The sequence below is a fragment of the Urocitellus parryii genome, chromosome 8, assembly GCF_045843805.1.
Source record: "Urocitellus parryii isolate mUroPar1 chromosome 8, mUroPar1.hap1, whole genome shotgun sequence".
Classification (NCBI taxonomy): Eukaryota; Metazoa; Chordata; class Mammalia; order Rodentia; family Sciuridae; genus Urocitellus; species Urocitellus parryii.
Genome location: NC_135538.1, coordinates 152,708,332 through 152,728,564, shown reverse-complemented (window position 1 = coordinate 152,728,564; position 20,233 = coordinate 152,708,332). Strand labels below are relative to the sequence as shown.

The following is a 20,233-nucleotide window of genomic DNA, read 5'->3' as shown; positions in this document are numbered from 1 at the left end:
CCAAGCAACCCTCCCTGGCACAGTAGAGGCCAAGTCCTGGCCCTCGTGACAGAGAGGGCAGCACGGGATTGCTGTTTGTTTTTTCCAGCAGGGAGAACTGAACATATGCGTAGGCCGGAGTTTTAAGATCTACGCGATGATTAAAAGAGTGGACGCCACCGAGTCTTAAGGCCACGCGTTCACACCTTCAGGAAAATACTCACGTTCGAAGTCCAGCGTTTTCCAGCACCAGTTCTTCCAGCCGACTGGACCGACTCACCACCCTTAAGATCTGTTCGCAGACGTCAGCAGACTGCAACGGAAACGTTTGTTGACCATCCCGAGAGTCAAAAGAAAGCCACCTCACCGTCACAAAGCAGTGTCATGCAAAGTCTAGAGCGAACAGAACACTCACCCACGAACCCACTCAACAGCTCCTGAAGTGCACCTACCACTCACACTGTCACAAGGAGGACCGTGGGGACGCAGGGACATAAAGGGAAGAGCGCATCCGTGACGGGGTGAGCAACGACAAGAACGCACAGTGTGTCGACAGCCCCCACTCCTGTGTCGAAGGCATGGTCCTGGCGTGTCGACAGCCCCCACTTCTACTGAAACTCAATCAACATGTGGTAGCGGGTGGGGCTTTGGGAGGTGACTAGTCATGAACAGGATCACTGCCCTGAGCAGAGAGCACCCAGGGAGCTGCCTGCCCCTCCCACCATGTGGAGACACAGCTGCAGGGGCCACCAGCAGCAGGAACCAGGCCCCAGGAGACTCTGAATCTTCCGCGGCCTTGATTACAGACTCCCCAGCCTCCGGAACTATGAACAGTAAGCTCCTCTTGTTTTCCAGCCACCCAGTCTATGGTGTTTTGTTATAGGCAATCCCAACAGGCTAAGACAAATACACTACTAAGGTGAAATAATAAAGAGGCCATCTTGGTAGGGCTACAAGAACCCTTAGGCCCATGTCACCCAAGCTTGGGAACTCCCAAAGGGCTTCCCAAAGAAGCTGAGGTGCAGGGCCGAGAGCTGAAGACCACGGCTAGTGAGGGGTCAGTGACATGACACGTCCTCTGGAGCTCTCCAGGGGACAGGCCCTGCGCTGAGCCTTCAGGAGCATTTCATGATGAACTGTTGGCTAAGGATTGCCAACCCCTTTTTGTAGGTAAGAAAGCTAAGTGGAAAGGGGTCACACATTTTAACCGGGAGCTTGATAAGCACATGGTGGCTGGCATCGTGACGCTGCCACGGTACTGTAACTGGGGAGGGGGGAAGAGCCCAATGACAGGAAAGAGTTGAACCCTGGCCTGTGTTCCATGCCGTTTCAAGACACCTTGTATCTATATGACAATCATAGCTGTGGAAAGAGAAGTGGTTAGGATGTAATGTTAGAAGAAAACGCAAAAAGAGAATGAAACAAGATTGCAACTAAGCCTAGCCCTGGGGCTCCCAAGCTCTCCCCGCAGCCTCAGCGACTCAGTGAGACCCTGTCTCTAAACGAAATATAAAAAAGGATTGGGGATGTGACTCGGTGGTTCAGAGCCCAGGGTTCCAATCTGCCCCAAAGAAAGATTACTATTAAAATGAGCTATGAACCCTGGAAAAGCATATCCTAGGAGAGAATGGTACCTGATTCTTTCTTTTCAATTTTTATGTATGTTTTATATTTATTTATATATATTCTGCCTTATTCCAAAACTAAAGGTAGCACGTGACCTTCATTGTTTAAATATAGAAAAGTTATTTTTTCAAATACTAAGAGTTATTTTAAAAGCTCATTACCACCTAGGGTCTATTTAAATCCTTTGTGCATTAATAAGAGAAAGCACGTTGTGTGAGTCCAGGCACACAACAATCAAAGCACTTTCTTGCCTTAAAATATCACATAAAATATCAACAGTCCTCTGACGTATCAGATCACGAACACCCAGCTGGACTGACCACTGTGGAACGGAGTCTGACAGGGCCTGCGCCACACGTTTCCAGCCAAGCCTCACCTGGAGACCCCGAGTCCCCAGCTCTATGCTCTCACACTTCCACTCGGCCCACAGTGCCTCTCTCCACCGTTCCCGGGCTTCTAATGTGTCCTCGTGGAGAGATGAAGAGGAAATTGGATTCCAGCCAACCTGATGCCGCAGTGTGCATTAGGCTAACAGTGGGGCTTTCTGACGGGGGGCCCCAACCAGCTCGACTGACTCACGAGGCACACCTGAGGCAGCTGGTTACCTGTGCTGTCCAGGCACAAGGGGGTTGCCTGGGCCATGCGTTTGCAGGGATCCTCCTTCTCAAAGCACTGCCTCTTCTGAGCTACCTCACAGGGCATCAGAAAGGATAATTCACCAAAGCACACCAAATTTGTGTTACTGTATTTAAGTTTGGTGTGCTTTGATGAATTAACCAATAAATATAGTAACACAAGTTTATTACAGAGAGTGCAGGAAAGTGTGCCCAACTTCTCCCTATTCCACCAGCATGGGAGGGTTGTGACAAGTCATCCTTGACTACACTAATCCGGCTCACTTTTACTGAGCATCACTCCATGAAAAGCATCTACAATGAGGAATAGAGAGGAAATGTTTTAGAGCCGTGCACACACACACCTGGCACCGAGCAGAACATGACTACGGCCACAGTTCTCTCAAACATCTCCTGCATGCTCAGCCCTGACTCAGAAAAAAACTATTAAAAAATAACCAAATTCAGTGGCTAAGAGCTTGCATTTAATTAAAAATCAAATGCATAGAACAAAAAACTAGGATCAAGTTAAGGCCATAAATGAACTAGTACAAAATAATAAATGTGGAACTTTAGGGCTGAAAGGAACCACGTACATGACCTGCTACAGTCATATCATCTTTAAAGACTTTCAAAACGATGCAAAGACCTGCCTGAGTCACCAAACCGAGAAAGTTGAGGCAGATGGCAATTCACCACTCTTTTAACAAAGCAGGAATGTTGGACAGGAATACAACCCTCATGGCACAGTTGGATTCTTTTAAATCCTCTATTCAGATCAGGATTAGTGGCTGCTAATTTGCTTCATAAAATCAGCATTGAGCATGTAAGTCATATTTTACATGAAATACCTTAGCACAGAAACCCTTGTGTTAAATCTTAATGATCCAGGTAGTCCGTGTAACTTGAGAGAAAACCACTTATTTTTTTTCCCTGCATTTCAAGTTTTAAAAAATCCAAAAACCAACATACTTCTTTGTGTTATCCTTTCCTTCAAATAAACTCCACGTTAAAATGTGCTCTGAGATTGCCCACCACAACACCACTGGAGAACAAAGCATCTCTTCCTTTTATTTCTGGGTGAAAAACATAAGGGATTTTCTTTTCAAGATTTGAACACTGATATCCACAAAGATCACTTTTCATTTTAAAATATCAAATGTTGAAAATATGTGCACACATTGGTTTCTGATTAAGTCTCAGTTCCTGGGAGAGTGGTACCGGCCGTCTCCCATCCTGCACGTGGCTTCCTCCATCCCCGGATGCCCAGGAAGCACACAGCACTGCTTGCTTTGCTTCACCAGCACCTAACGGACCTGGCATGCTACACACTTGGGCAGCTGAAGGGCAGGGGGTGCGGGTGCCAAGGGCCTGGACATGCTCCTGTTCCACTGAAGTAGGATGATTTCCATAAGCAGGAGGATAGCACGGTCTCTTTAGAACTCTTAGGGTCATGAGCAACTGACTTTAGCAAGCTCCTGTTCCCTTGATCCCGCGACCCTTGGGCTGACCTCACTCCACCAATGCGCCTCTTCCCTCCTGTAAGGTCCGCTGGTGCAGTCCTGGGAACGGCCCCACCCAGCAGGCAGCAGATAAGAGGCTTCTTCCCAGGTTTGTCCTGGGGGCTACCTGCTGTTCCCTGAGGGATGCCTGGCCCTGCTCCTGGCTCTCAGCTCCATCCGGGCTCAGCCACTAGAGCAGCCCAGAAGATACAATTCCCACAGTCCCTACCCCACCTGAGCTCCTTTCTGGGCCTCTTTGCTGGTACAGGTGTGACAATAAGAACCACAGCTATGAAATGCCTGTAACCCACCAGGGACTGGGTGCAAGTTCTCCACCCATCACTGACTCATCTCCACAACCCGCAGATTAGTTTTGTGGCTGTATTCACTCCTCCATTGATTCACTGAATTTATTCTATATCCATTAACCCAATTTTTACCAAGTAGCAACCACAAGCCGTGCACTTGAGAAACACAGGGTAGAGAGGAGCCAGACATGAGCTGGAGTCCGCCCGCAGTCACAGGTAAGCAGGAAGCTGCGGCAAATTCTCCAAGGTCACACAGGCTGCAGAAGAGTCAACTGAGACTCGGATTCTGACGCCAGGCCACACTGTTGTCCTAAGGCCCCAAAGGAGTTCAGCTTAAAGACTCACACCTGCCCCAATCCTGGTAAATTCAGGGAATCAAGTGGCCCCCTAGTAACCCATCTCCACCCCCCTCTTCTGTAGTTCCACATTTCAATTCAAAACCTATCTTTTCATTATGAAAATCCTAAACCTCCAGGTTCTATGCCCTCTGAAAGCTGGAGGCGTTGAAATGGGAGCCTACAATGAAACAATATCTAAATTATTTCTCATTGTAAACTGAGGCACCAGGAAGCTGCCTGGTATCTGTCCATAAACTACCTAAATGTGCACGATCCCCAACCGAGCATCCTGTTCCCACAGGAAAACAGACAAATCTTTCTCTCCCCATCTCCTGTGAAAACTAACAAGATTTCACTCCAATTTCATTCTGCTTACATGCAAATTTGCCAGAAAAGGCATATAGACCAACTCTACCTCTTCACAGTTCCTGAAATCCTTTTGTTTGTTTGGTTGGTGTGGGGGGGGAGTACCAGGGATTGAACCCAGGGGCACTGGACCACTGAGCCTCATCCCCAGCCCTATTTTGTGTTTTATTTAGAGACAGGGTCTCACTGGGTGGCTTAGCACCTCACTTTTGTTAAGGCTGGCTTTGAACTCGTGATCCTCCTCAGGAGCTGCCTCGGCCTCCCGAGCCACTGGGATCACAGGCACGCGCCACTGCACCAGGCCTCCTGAAATTTTTTGTAAGGGCAACCTCATGTAGAGGAAATACAGAACAGGAGCATCGAATTCACTATTCGCAGCTGTGCTGATGTAACGTCAACGGTTTTTGCAGACTGAATGAGTACGTACTGAATGCTACACTGAGTGTGTCTTTCTGTTCGTGAGGAAGGACTTCTCTGAAGCATCTCCATTACAAATTTCACAAAACGGGATGCCAATCCCTTACAGGAAAATATCTACTCAAGAAATAAAATGTCTGCAGTTTACCAACATGAGAGGAAAAAAATTTTTTTTACACAATTACTAGATTTTTAAAAATATTTTCCTTAGTTGTAGTTGGACACAATACCTTTATTTATTTATTTTATGCGGTGCTGAGGATAAACCCAGCGCCTTGCGTGTCCTAGGCAAGGACCCTACCGCTGAGCCACGATCCCAGCCCCACAACTGTGAGGTTTTTGAAACTCAGCAAAGTCAAGCAACACGGCCACATGTCAGTCACTCACCAGTCTCAGGTCCTTGGAAGACAGCTTGGTGAACCACTGATTGTACTCCAGGGCAGCCACGATGGGGATGAGGTCCCTGGAAGGAAGGCAGGCAGGGCGTGAAGGACCCTCACAGACCAGCCCACAGCACCCACGGCACTGAGGATTCCTGACACCCGCCAACGCGACGTCCAGCCCACCCTGTTTTGGCCACTGTACAACGAACGATCTATTCTCCACGGCATCTTCATCAGGATGCACGCAGCACTCCCAGAGCTGAAGGGAACCCCTCCGGGGACCGAGGGGCCCTACTAAAGGCAGTGAGGTGGGCAGCGTTCATCTGCAGGGCTTCCCCCTCCTGAAAGGAGTCATGGTCTAACGCTGCACTGTCTTACGTCTGTAGCCTGCTCCTTCGTCGACCCTCTCGCCCTCACGTACATCCCGTATGCTCTGGGAGGAGGAGCTGGCAGCACAGGCGAGGACCGGCCCCTCCTGGCAGCAGGGGCTTCTCGGCGCAGAGTGACCATCTGCAACCACTTGGTGGTCTTCTCAGCTCTCGGTGGGGACCTCCTCCATGCGGTCCAGGCGTGACCCTGTCTGAAGCTCTCCACCAGGCGGGAGGCTACACTTCCCCAGCCGCAGCCTCCACGGCATGTCCCTGCCTCACAATCCAGACGGAACCCGACAGTGCCAGTGCATCGACACACCTGGCAGTGTGGCAGCCGCAGACGTCCACCAGTGCTGGGCTCGGCACGAGGACGGACATGCCACTGGGGTCACCGTGACACTGTCACAACTGGATGGGGGTCACATCTTCAAGGAGAGGCCCCAGCCAGTGTCTTCACCTGAGCGGGGACATGTGGTCACCCTGCCGACATCTCTCAGCATTCAGCTCATTCCATCTCACATTCAGTTCGTCCCTGAAGCACCGTCTCCCAGCACCTCAGACTCTGGAGTCTTTGAAAACCAAGGGTCTGCTCTGGTTCTGTGGCTTCATCCTCAGCGCATGCCACATAGCAGACCTCAGGTTTTCACTGGTAGAAAAGAAGGCGGAAAGCGGGAGGAGCACTGGAAAGCGATGCTTTCTGCAACGTCGCTGCCGAGTCCTTCCCGCTCACACCGCAAGACTCCCCGAGGAGGCGCCCGCTTAGGTTTCACAGGTAAAGAGACACACGGGAGACAGGTCAAAGAGACAGGAGGGGGACCTCAACCCAGACGCAAAAGCGCCACGTGTGTACAGGTCACGGGACACGCTCCGCAGAGAGGAAATGAGCACGCACAGGTGGGAGAGGATGAGCAGCCCTGGCACGTCTCCTGAGCCCCGAGGAGAGACAGCGACCCGAGGCTCAGACTCCAGGCTGCAAAGAAGCAGGACCCAGACCGAGGCATGACCCCATCCAAGGTCAGAGCTGACACCAAAAGCATCGTCCTTCGGTGAAAAAAAACTCAACAAGTGAGACTATCAAAACCAAAAGCTAGTTGTGCAGAAGACGCTGTTAAGAAGAGGAAAAGACAACCCACGTGCTGAGAAAGGACATCGTGAACAACATTTCTGACAGAAGAATCAACTCAGGATACAGAAAGCAAAATTCCCCAAACTCAATGATGAGAATCACACACTCCAATTTTTAAAAATGGGCAAAAGATCTAACCAGACACTTTGCCAAATAATATAAATGTATAGCAAATAAGCCCATGAGAAGACAACCAGAAATAGTAGCCACTAGGAAAACATGATTCAAACCCAAAAGGAGACAAGCGCAGCGGCTCACGCCTGCCATCACCGAGACTCAGGAGGCTAAGGCAAGAGGATTGGAAACTGAAGGCCAGCCTCAGCAACTTAAAGAGACCCTGTCACAAAATTTAAAATAAAAAGGGCTAGAGATTCGGCTCGGTAGTTAAAGGGCTTCTGGGTCCAATCCCCAGTTCCAAAAGGTAAATGGAAATAACAACAAGATACCACTTCACACTTACTGAAGGGCTAAAACCAAAACGAGCAAAAACCTGGCAAAGCAAAGGCTGACAAGGACGGGAGGGAGCAGCGGGCGCTCTCTCACACACGGCAGATAGCGAGACAGTGGCACATGGGCACGCGACACTGTCACGGTGTCCCCCGGTCCACGACCTGCATGCCACAGGACCCAGAGGCCACTGCTGGGTTTACCTGAGAGTAATGACAGTCCACACTATGCAAAGGCTCGAGGGCTCCCATGATCAAGGCTGGGTTCATAAGGTCAGAAACTAGAGCAGCCGGGTCCTGCGGTGACACTGAGGGACTTCCAGTTGAGGGTACGAAGGCCATGTCAGCTCCTGCCATGGAGCTCACAGAGGAACGGGATGCCCAGCTGTGAGGAAGGCCAGCAGACCCGCCTCCCAGGGGACCGCCAGCGCTCCCCACCAGATGCAGGCATGTGGCCTCAGGGTTCTTGTTGGGGGGCCATGAAGTTTGGCAGGTTTATCCCAGCAACAGACAGCAGAGCGCTGAACACCTAGAAGTGAGGGTTGCGGATACCAAGGAAGCGCCACGGAACCTCGTCAGCAGAATTTCTGCCCTGTGGCTGGGATGCACCAGAGGACAGCAACCACCTGTGCTGCACAGGCCAGGTGAGCCAGACCTGGGAGAAGCCCAAGGCTGCAGACCAGCCCAGGGGCTGGGACAGAGGCCAGGCAGGAGAGGGGTCCTCCCAGCGCGAGGACAGAGCTGACCCATCAGAACGCAGACTTCCATGGTGAAGCTCCAGAGAAACACTGGGGTCACCATGACCCGTGTCACAACTGGGTGGGGGTCACGTCTTCACCTGAGCGGGGACATCTGGTTGGATTCAGGGTGACTGGCGTCCTGGTGCACATCTGCACGATTTTCTCTAAGGAGGCATCTAAGGGAACGGCCCAGCAGCATCGTTCATGCAGACAACAGCTGAGCGAAATGTCAGATCAATAACAGACGGACAGACAGACGGCAGAATGCCCCACATTAGAATTCAAGCCAGAACCACAAGCAACACACACCGCCACGTAGGACCTCAGGTGCTGAAGGCCGTCCACCTGGCTGGAGTGTGAGGGAATGAGAGGGCGGGAGTCCTTCAGCAGACACCTTGTGACAGCCCAGGCTGCACCGAGGACTCGGGACTCTGAACACCAGGCCCGGGGCAGGCCGAGCCAGCCTGGAGACCAGGCGTGGGACCCTCGGCCTGCTCAGGATGCACGGCATCCAGGAACCAGAAAGGGCTGGACGTGGCCACTGAAGTGGAAGACATCCAGCATCTCAGACAGCACCAGCCTCCCCCTCCCAAGAGGCACTCCCTGTGGCCTCTCCACACTGTGACCCAGAGAGCACAGGGAATCTGGCACAAATAGCTCAGGGGTCCTGCCAAGGAGGGCCCCGATGACCTGGAGCGGCTGTGTCCACCAGGACCTCTCCCCCTCCCTGTCCCCTCCCGAGGTCCTGCTGCCATTCCCCCACACTCGGGACACTCACTGACACCGACTTCCCGTGGAGGAAAGTGGTAACTGCACGTCTCCCGTGAGCCCCACTGTGAGAGCCCTCTGCTGGGGCAGCCTTGGATCTCAAGATTGGAGCCGGCAACAAGTCACCACCTCAGGGAACCCTCCCGAGAGTCCCAGCCACCCTGCCCCACGGCACTCCCTGCTCGTCCCTCGAGCCCCTCGAGCCACGGCCACCCTCCTTCAACAGGGAGCAAAGGTGTTTCGAGATTCTGAGAAAAACGTCTTCTCAAGCTCCATGATATCATCCTTTTTTTTCTTTTTTCTTTGGTCCTGGGGATTGAACTCAGGGCACTCAACCACTGAGCCACATCTACAGCCCTTTTTTAAATCTTATTTAGAGCCAAGTCTTGCTGAGTTGCTTAGGGACTCTGCTAAGTTGCTGAGGCTGGCTTTGAACTTGCGATGCTCCTGCCTCAGCCTCAGGAGCTGAGGGGTCATCACTTCTTAACACTACAGAGAGACGAGGCCATTAAACTCCTCTCTCACCTTTTTCTGGATAAAAATGTGTTACACTGTTTTTGTTTAATCCAGTCTCTTTGGGTTTCTAACAAACCTGGGCTCCTCATTCCTTTCTAACACTGGATTCCTCATTCCTTGACACATCTGGATAAGCTAACCCTCCCTTAAAACCCTAAAAACCGAGTGCTTCTCTTACCTCCCTCCAGAGGCAAGTCGCCACAAAACCAACAAGATGAGAGCATCCTAGCAAGGACCAGAAACCCGTCCCTAGAAAGCCAAAATTGTATCCAATGCAAGAAGTCAGTAACTTAAATTCTTTTTCTTTAAAGTAAGAGAATTCATTACTTTATATAATTGTTCGTTTTAAAAGAGGGCAAGCCTTTTGGGATATGGAAAATAGCTGGAACTCCTTCAAACACTTTTATGAACCACCTCAAAGTGCTCTGAGGTCCACATCGTCTTCAAGGACCCCAGGAGGAGCCGTGAACACTGGGGAGCAAGGACTGCTCCCAGGGATCAGAGCTGCGGTCATCTGCACGAGCCACAGGGGTGTGCAGACAGGGCCAGGCGTCGGCCGGCCCGGGAGACGCACTAGCCTCCTGCGGGACATTTTGTCACCGCCTCCTGCCCACTGAGCTGCTTTCCTTGGCATCAAAAGCTTCACCTCCTCTACAGGAACCCAGGACGGTTTTACCTGCAGGTTTTCAGATCAAAGACTTGGAAACCCCTCTCGTCACATTTAACCATCCGTTTGTTTGCTGATTTCAAAGCCAATACTAACATGTGTTCTGAAGCCTGAAGCGACATCTCAAATAACTATTGTACTCTATTACTTTAAATATCAAAAATAGACGGGTGAGCCAGGTGTGTGGCACCTGCCTATCATCCCAGCTACTTGGAAGGCTGAGAAAGGACTGGTGAAGTCCGGGAGTTCAGGTTGGCCCAAGCCACACAGCAAGACCTTGGCTCTTAAAACACTTTTTTTTCATTAAAAAATAAATGACTAATATATGGGGACTATTTAAAAAGTTAAAATACAAAAATCAAGGAAGCTGGCGGAGATTCAGGCTCCAGCCCTCTCACCAGCCTGGGACACTCTGGGTTCTGGACACGCTACTGAACCAGCAGTTCTGACTCGTCTGCAGGTGTGTGGGAGCTCAGAGGAACTTCACGGTCCAGTGATCAGTCTCAGGCCAAATCTCCCTCGCTCCCTTCCCCTGCCTGCCATCTCTCTAGAATTTTAAGAGGACAGTGATTTTGAAGAGTGTGTCAGACACCAGGAAAGTGTGAAAGATCAAGAATAGTGGGCAGGTTTGAAGGAGGCCTACCCGGCTGCAGTCCACAATCTGGGTAACACACACACACACACACACACACACACACACACACACACACACAGAGGCAGCAGCGTCCACAGAGCAGGACGGCTTTCAGCATCTCCACATCCCAAGGAGAGAAGACCCCTAACCAACCCCACAAACACTAGAAGGGTCAGAGGAGGCGTTCTGGCAGGAGCGGATCCCCGCAGCGCTTCTTGCACACACACCAGGGCTCCGCACTCTGGGGAAAGGCTGCTGATCCCTGAGCCGCGACGGCACTGCCTGGCAGGCACGTCTGTCCAGAGCATAGTCTGCCGTGTCCAGTGATAGTGATACCTAGATTGAAAACTGGAGTCGGAAAGCTTTCCAAAGTTAACAGTGTTTCAACTTGGCTCTGCCTCCTGGCACGCTGTTTGTGCAGAGGTGCATCCTGAGTATTGCCAACTCCTTAGCAGGACCAACCATGCAGACCCTGTGAAGGAGGTGACTGCCTGCAGCAGCCCACGGACAGTCTTGGAGGTCAAGAGGAGAGGCCTCTGGAGGCTTCGACCACTCGCTCCTAACAGCACAGTACTTCCAGCACGCCCGTGTGTTCGCCCATGTGTTCACCCAGGAGACACGTGTGTCGGTACTGTTAGGCCCAGAGTAACACTGACACAAGGACCAGTAAGAAAAAAACACCCCAAAGACACGCTCTGGTGTTGGCTCACATGCCCCAGAGTGTCATCTTGTGCCCCACAGGGTCCACCTCACCCAGACACAGGGAAACTGGGAAATGGCCAGAAGCCAAGGCTATTCACACCTGGCTCACACCCCAAACACCATCTCTTCCTTCTTAGACAAGAGCAAGAACAAATGGAGCCCAGACTAGAAAAGAATTCCACCAGTGCCCTGAGGACCAGCCAGACGTCACCCAGCCTTGGAACCCCTTCCTGGAGGTATCTTGCTCAAGCCTGTCACCTTGGGGCCGAGTTGTGGCTCAGTGCCTGGCACATGTGAGGCACTGGGTCTGACACTCGGCACCACATTAAAAAAATAGAGTTATTTCCATCTACAACTAAGAAAATATTTTTAAAAAGAGTGTCACCTTGATGCGGAAGCAACAGCCAACACAAAGGCCTGAGTCTGCACACAGGGCTCTCGGAAGCCAAGTTCAGCCCAGTGATGCATGTCGCTGGGGCCTCCGAGCGCGATGGGATTAGCGCCTCTTAGAACCTTCCTGGAACAAGAGCAATCGAAGCGTTGAAAGCTGTCAGCTCTCGCCATGACCTCTGCCCTCATCACTGCCTGTCACTCCAACGACAGCATAATGACACTTTCAACCCTGCAGCTCACAGACCTTGGAGCCATCATGAGGAGCGTGTCGCTGAGCCTTTTCCAATCTACGCCTCTCGTTGGCCCACTGACTCCGAAACCAGAAAATCAAAAGAACACACTTACACAGTTCTGAACCACAGAAAAAAGAACGGAGTGGACGCTTTTCCAAGTTCTGAATTATGTTACTCTCCTAAAGACGGACAGGATGACTCTGGTATGACCACTGTCACCCTCACATCTGGATGCTTGGGAAGGGAGAAGGGGCAGAGGGGGCTGAGATGCAGGAAACCAAATTCCACGCATGCATGACTTCGCGACGGTGAACCTATCGCTTCTAACGAGAATGCTCTAATAAAAAAGGAAAAGAAAAGGATGTTTTCCAACACTCAATCTAGAATTTCAGTGACAGAAAAGTCCTTCTAACTCTTCAAGCAAGAAAAGTAGACAACTTTGGTCTTTTCTGTTAATTCAGTGTTTCCAGAAAATGGAAAATTCTCTGGCTTCAGAGTCAGAAAACACACCTGTGGGGAACTAGGGCTTCCTGATTTCAGACACCACGTAGTACCTCTGGTGACTACGTTCAGTGACGTCTTTACACAGTTTCCCTTTGCTGACAAGTGACTGGATTAATCACGGAGGATGAGCAGAAAGCACAGCATTGATGTGGGCACTGCCTGGGCACCGCCTGGGCACCACAGGAAATCCTCAGGGACCAGCACGCAAAATGAGGGCAAGCCCCGCAGGCTACCTGCAGCACCTGCCCCTCCTGTGGGCCAGGTGACCCCCTGTGCAGTCCATGGAGTCCTGGGGGACCCCAAGACCCACCCAGGGGTTCGCTCTAAAATGTAAGATGCAAACTGGTCACTCCAAGTCAGTCACCAGAGAGTACTATCACCTCTCCCAATAGGGAAGCTGCATCTTAAAGCAAAATCTAGAATTTGGGTAAATAATATATTTGCCACTGTGAGCTTGATGTTGCAGCACTTACACTTTTTCCAGAGTTAGTGGTGATATTTAACAAACACTGCTTTTCTCCCCTTTGAAAGGTACACACAGCCCAGTGAACCCATCTTTCTAAAGGACCAATGCAAAACCACATGCATATGGGTGAGACCCACTCAAAGAATCAATACTTGACGCTGGAGGCTTCCGTTCCCATCTATTCCCCAGGCAACTCTTGTTTTAGTGGGAAATGCTTTCAGAGTAGAACATCTTCCCTTTTTCTTTCTCAGTTCACTTTTTTATGAGCTCCATAGGAAACATCTGGCCTAAATTTGAGTAAGAAGTCTCCCTCCTATGAAAAGGAGGAGAACAGTCCTAAGCAGGAGAAAATTGCCTGTTCCAAGAAAGGAAGTGAATCCAACCCTGAGACCCAGAGGCTGGAGGCCTGACCACACGCCGCCAACAGGCCAAGTCTGCTCCTGGGTCCTCCACGGAGCAGGCTATGCACAGAGGCGGTGAGCCCACAAAGTCCACGCCTTCCACCCCCACCTCAGGGCAGGACGTGCCAGGGAGCCCTCTGCAACTCTGCATTTCCTGATAGCTAGATGGAAAATCCATCTCCAATGATATTCTCCTAGTCAAGATAGTGGTGCTAAGAAACCCAACCAAAATGGATTCCCTGGGACACGGCAGTTGTCCAAATGACAGAAAAGGTACAGCTGCGCTCCCAAATATCCTCAATTCCAAACAGAGAAGAGATACAGTGAGCAGGGGGTGCCCACATCAGTGTCCACCTAAGTTAGCAGCAGATACCGAGGACTGACGAGATGGGTGGGCCAGGATGAGGCACCTGGACAGGCATTCTGGAGGAGAGCCAAAGAGGCTTTGTCAGTCAGAAAAACCGACTGGACAGGTCTGCCTTCCCAGAGATAAAAGGGAACCAAATAAGATTTTCTCTGGGACCTGGATCCCAGGAGCCACAGGCCTCCATATATTCAACCAACAACAGGGAAACCAGAAAGTCTCCCAAATGATTTGGAACAGGTTCACAGATTCACTATTCAACTCCCAAGTCAGATATTGGCAAACAGATCTGCACCAACACATGCACAGGTACCCAACCAACAGGTCTCCAATGCATGTGGAAGTGGTGAACTAAAAGGCCTTTGTTAGGATTTTAGGACAGAACTTCATCCGAGAAATCAAAGGGTAAGGAGGTAAAACATACAGAGTAGATCAAATTGACTTTCGTAAGGTAGTATAAGAACCAGGAATTGTACCTCTTTCATGGTGAAATGCAGCACATTTCCTAAACGTGAGTTCAGTTTGGTACATACTTGCACCTCCACAAACCGTTACACAGTGACAAACATGCTTGAAACTAGTACTTGAAGGGGAAAATCCAGAGAGTCCCAGACTCTTCTGATTCCCCTTATAAAAGGACTCTCTGGGGATCATGCATGTCCCTAAATGTCAAAAAAGAGTTCCGGCTCTGAAAATCAATTTAGGAAGAGGAAAAAAGAAAAAAGAACGGGCGTACCTGTGGTCCAGATGACTGAAGTCTTGTAAATTCAACTCCCTGGTGTCTTGTGTCAGGTAAATCGTATCCACATCCTATGAGATTCCAATCAGGCACATTGTTAATCCACGTACATAAAAGAAGCAGGACAGACTCAGAGTCAGACAATGACATAGGCAGACTTCATGTAATTCAAGGAAGGAAGATTTTAAGCAAAAAAAAAAAAAAAAAAGAGTGGTGGGAAAAGAGAAAGAAGCTAGGGGTGTGTGCACACGTAGGCAGAAGCACCTACCCACTGTACTTCTTCCCTGTAGGAAAATCCCAGCCAGTCACACACGCAGGCGTACATCTGAGAAAAACCACCTGAATGTGAGACAGAAGCGTTACAATGTTGACAGGTTTCAGCAAAATGATTTTTAAGTTAAATTTTACAAGCTGAAGTCTGGCCGCTGTTGACGGTGCTGACTGTCCTCTCCACTGGGGGAACCGGCAGACCTCCCTATTCTATAGTGAGCACACAGCGGGACGCCACGCAGCCTAAGTACAGGACTCCTGTCCACCAAACTGAAGTCTGGGCGGTGCTGATTACACCTTAAGCTAATTGTACCTTTACAGTAGCAAGCCAGGAATAGACCGACTTCCCCCCAGGACGTCCACCCGCCGCTACGTCCTGGTTTTAAAATCCACGCTCACCACAGGGGCCCTGCTCTGCCACAGTCTGGCTGTCCCACAGGGCCTGGAGACTGGCCAGGCGTTCAGATGGCTCCATGGAGACCTTCTTCATGATTCTCCTGCAAAATCATCAACAACAGATTTCAAAAATCAACTTTTTGAAATAGCATACAGACACTGACTTTGTATATGTTTTTCTTTTTTAAGTCAAGGTAGATATAAATTCATTTGTGACAAATATAATTCCATTATTTGAACACTAGGAAGTGGACATTTACTTTGTTTTTACTTATTCTTTTTAGTTACACATGACAGCAGAATCCACTTTGACATACAAGCACGGGATGTATCATACTTATACAAGCACGGATGTATCTCGTTCTTGTGATGTAGAGATGGCGGATTCACTGGGTTGTTTTCGTATGTGCACATGGTAAGATTATGACAGGTCCATTCCACTGTCTTTCCTTTTCCTATTCCCCATTCGTTCCCTCCATCCCCCATTATCTAATCTACTGAACTTCTACTCTTCCCTTCAAATCCATCCCCCTTCTTGAGGGTTAGCTCCTAAAAGTCAGAGGAAACATTTGACCTTTGGCTTTTGGGGATTGGCTTATTTCACTTAGCATGATAGTCTCCAGATCCGTCTATTTGATGGCAAATGTCATAAAGTCATTCTGCTTTAAGGCTGAATAATATTCCATTTTGTATACAGACCACATTGTCTTTGTCCATTCATCTGTTGAAGGGCACCTAGGTTGGTTCCATAGCTTGGCTATTATGACTTGTCCTACTATAAACATTGATGTGGCACTGTCACTATACTATGCCGATTTTGATCTTTGGGATATACACTAAGGAGTGGGATACCTGGGTCATACGGCAGTTCCATTCCTAGTTTTTTGAGGAATCTCCATACCACCTTCCAGAGTGGTTGCACTAATTTTCAGTTCCACCAACAATGTAAGAGAGCACCCAGGTCTTCAACAAAATTTATTACCATTTATCTTCTTGATAATCACCATTCTCAGTGTGTTTTTAATTTGTGTTTCTCAAATGCCTATATTTGTTGACCCTTCATGTTTCTTCTTCTCTGAAGTATCTGTTCAGTTCCTTTGCCCATTTTTTTTTTTAAGTTTTCTGAGTTCTTTTCTTTATATATCCTGAAAATTACCCTGAAGTGCAGGTAGTAAAGATCTCCCATTCTGTGGGCTCCCTATTATGCTCTTGATTATTTTTTAGTATGACACCATCCCATCTACTGATGCTTGATTTTACTTCTTGCACTTCAGGAGTCTTACTGAGGAACTGGGTTCCTAAGCTGACATGTTGGAGAGCTGGGTCTACATTTTCTTCTAGTACGTGCAGGGTTTCTGCTCTAATACCTAGGTCCTTGATCCAGGAAGCGGAAATTTATAAGAACTTGAATTCATCTACTTAACTTCTCTTTGAAAACTAAATATTTAAAAGTGTAAATAGTTGTCGAGAGCCATCATGGGCTGTGTGTGGACTACATCGGCACCGCGGCCTAGTGAATAGGAAAATCTGGTGCCTGGGAACTTCCAGTGGACATTTCCTCTGGCTGACTGCCCAGACACACGGTGAGCTCTATTCAAGCTCTGCCCCAGGTCCCACACAGCACCTGAGACGGGGTGGCCTGCTGCAGCCACACAGCCTCAGAAAGGGGTGTGACCTGCCAAGACGCCAATCAACCTGCTGACTGCAAGACACCATGAAGCAAGACTCCACCCCCGAAACCTCACCCCTGACTTTGATGGACCCCATTAAATAAACCACGGGAATCATTTTCTAATTGTCCAGCTCCAGTTCCTGTGTGGGCTGGATCTATCAGGCGCTCCAGGCTCCCTTTAAAACTATCTTTTCAGACTCTATCTTTTGTTCTTCACTAATTATTCTAGACTTTAATTTCTTGGGTGGCTCACACCCTCCTGAGCAGGAAGGAGAACCCCCCATAACAAGGCGCTGGATGCCCTTCCATGAGTAGTCTTTACACTGCTGCTTCATTGTTTATTCTGTAAGAGTTTGTTAGAATAGTTGGACAGCAGTGTGGGCTGGGGCTGGGGCTGGGGCTCAGTGGCAGAGCGCTTGCCCAGCATGTGGGAGGCACTGGTTCGATCCTCAGCACCGCATAAAAGGTAAATTAATAAACAGATATTGTGTAACCCTCTGCAACGAAAAAAAGTTTAAAAAATAGTTGAGTTCTACTTAATGAACTGAGTTATTTGATGATGTTTATACAGATCAAATTACTAATCGTCAAAGAGCTCAAATACAAGTCTCCTCCTAAGTCCTCCCCTAGCACCCTAGACAAGTGCTCACCAGGAAACTCATCATTCCATATTCGGATGGCTCTTCCTTTCCCTCTCTTCCCCTGGACACGGATTCTGCTGGGACTGGGCAGGTCAGTCCCTCCCACCCCCCTCCTCCCGTAGCTCCCAGCCTCACAGGGAGAGGCAGGACAGAGCAGGGGTTAGGAACACAGCCGGCCGCCCCACGGTGCACTCTCCACAGCGCTGACAAGCCACAGCGCTCACCCCCAGGCTCGGGAGACAGAAGACGCTCAGGAAGGTATCAGAACACCTGGGGCAGGTGGGGCCTCCACCAAGGCAGGGCAACCTGACCACGAGGTGGGAGCTGTCCTTCCCAATGAGAGGACGTCGCAGGCCTGGAACGCTGGATGTCACGCAAAGAAACAGCTGAGCTGTGGGAGCCAGGCCCAGGTCCAACGGCTGCGTGGCCGGGACTGAGCTGGACCTTCGTCTGACTATCTTGACTTCTCTTCCAAGACTCAAGCTTTGCTTCAGAGACCCGAAGGGTGCGTGGCCACCAGGACACCTGAGGGGCAGAAGAGCTCCACAGAAGCAGGAAGAGACCAAGGCAGCCACCTAGACAGGAAGCCATGGGCCTGAGAGCAGCTGGGGTACGGCCTGACCATGTCCCCAGAGTTCACTGCTGGACGCTCGGGACCCAGCGGGGGTGTTGCCGAGTTGGTGGAACCGTTATGAGGTGGGCCTCGTGCAGCTGGGTCTCAGGGGCACCGCCTGGGGGGCATGAATGCAGGTTTTACAGAGTGAATCAGTTCTCACGAGGGTGGGTTGTTTCAAAGCAAGGCCACTCCACGCACTTGGCCCCTTCTGCACAGGCTGTTTCCCTCCCTGCCGGGTTGTGACACAGCCGGGCGAGCCCACCTGAGAACAAACAGGTGAGGGCGCGCAACAGTGGACTTTCAGCCTCCAAACCACGAGAAAAATAAACCTCTTTTCTTTATAACGTACCCATCCAGCCTATAATATTTTGTTACAACAACGGAAAACAGACTGAGCTAGTGGGAGTCTGGGGTTATAGGGAATCATCAAATATGCAGCTTTGGAAAACAAAGCTTCAGGCCAAAGCAACAGTGGACGTCACAGGCAGGGGGGCGGGGGGCGGGCGGTAAACGGAGATCAAAGGGAGAGAAGAGGGAGAGGGAGGGCAGAGGCAGCTCTGCAGAGGATGTGGCACCACCCTGAGTCATCTGCCTGAGGGACTCCGAGTCGCTCTGCTTGCCAACAGTTGTCACCTTGCGTGTTTTGCTGAGATTTCAGGAGTAAAAGGAGTCCCGCAAAACACTCGCATTATCTCCATAAGCAACCAAGAATGAACTTCAGCAGCCGGGGACAGGCTCGTGCGTGTTCTAACCCTAGGCTCAGGGACCAGTGAGAGGAAACCCCTCTGCACAACCTGTTCTCCGCTCATGGGTGTGCGCAGGGGCTCACACTCACGGGGAAGAGTGTCAGACAGACAGACTGCTGTAAGAATGGGTGGTAAAGCCAAACCCCAGGGTGCAGGAGAGGCCCCTCAGTGTCCCACAGGGTGCCACAGGGCTGAGTCAGCAACGTTTGCATTCCACACACTTAATTTACACAAGACTCGGAAAACAGTCGCATCTGGCAAAAAACAGCCAACTAGGTAACAGGATCGGCTCTTCATGCAGATCTCAGGATGAGCCATTGCCCTGGAGAATCTCTTCACATGACCTTAGCCCACTTAGCAACTGACTTCAACCTCAATGCTAGCCTTCATCCCGGGCTGGAAGGGACCGTCCCCACAGAGCACAGCCCTGATGACCCAGCGCTCCACACAGAGGGAAGGCTGGGGGCTGCACGCTGGAGCCATCTCTCCCTCACGCCCATCGAGCATCGCAGCATAACCCACGTTCTCATGTCTCTGTCAACTTTCGGCTTCATAAAGGGATCTGCATTGTCATTTTTATTGCTGCCGTAAAGAAGCGTCGTTCCAATACACCAACACAAACCCTCAGCCCATTTTCAGAGGTCTCACATGAAAGAATAACAAGCATATGCCAAAAGAAGAAGAAGAAATCACGTGGTTACCAGCTGGAGGACACGAACCACATCTAACCAAATGTGAAACGACATCACAGAAATGCACCTGACTCCCAGGTAGTTTTAAAAATCATCACAAGCAGAGAAGTTCGCCAGAGGTCCGTGATCTCCTTCCCACCCACGTAGGCTGCAGTCCAGCACCTCTGAGGACGGGCTGCTACGAGAACAGGTGCCTCAAAAGGTAAATTCAAACCATCACTCTGACCGTCGTTTGAGTCGAAGCTTGCAAACCCTTCACGAGCTCCCTAGTGCCAAACCTCGAGGCTTTGCCTCACAGATCTCCACAGCCGAAGCTCGCTCTCAACTCACAGAAGGACCTGCAGGTGACCCTGCACCTGCCACCACTCCCTCCCAGCCTCAGCCTCCAGCCTCCGCAGCTAACAACAGCACCTTCCAGGGCCCTCACACAGGGGGAAGCCCTGCTCTAAACAGCAGCCAAGTGTCATCTGCTTGCCTCTGGGGGAACCGGGCTTTCCCCTGGAGGGTGCCGATCCACACTCCTCCCTCTATTATTCGTCCAAGGCTTACTCCTGGATGATGCCTGAGGAGCTTCTTGAATCCACATTTTCTAAGATA

At 50.3% G+C, this 20,233-nt stretch overlaps 1 protein-coding gene across 1 annotated transcript in view; it reads right to left on the bottom strand.

The window, feature by feature from the left end:
• Positions 1-20,233, bottom strand: part of Carmil1 (capping protein regulator and myosin 1 linker 1) — a 245,573-nt gene that overhangs the window by 109,620 nt on the left and 115,720 nt on the right. Inside the window, exons 6-10 of the mRNA XM_026407693.2 lie at positions 15,273-15,370; positions 14,872-14,942; positions 14,601-14,674; positions 5,538-5,613; positions 204-292 (exon numbers count right to left, since the gene is read on the bottom strand). Of these exons, the coding sequence (XP_026263478.2) occupies positions 204-292; positions 5,538-5,613; positions 14,601-14,674; positions 14,872-14,942; positions 15,273-15,370 (408 nt within the window). The remainder of the gene's footprint in view (positions 1-203; positions 293-5,537; positions 5,614-14,600; positions 14,675-14,871; positions 14,943-15,272; positions 15,371-20,233) is intronic.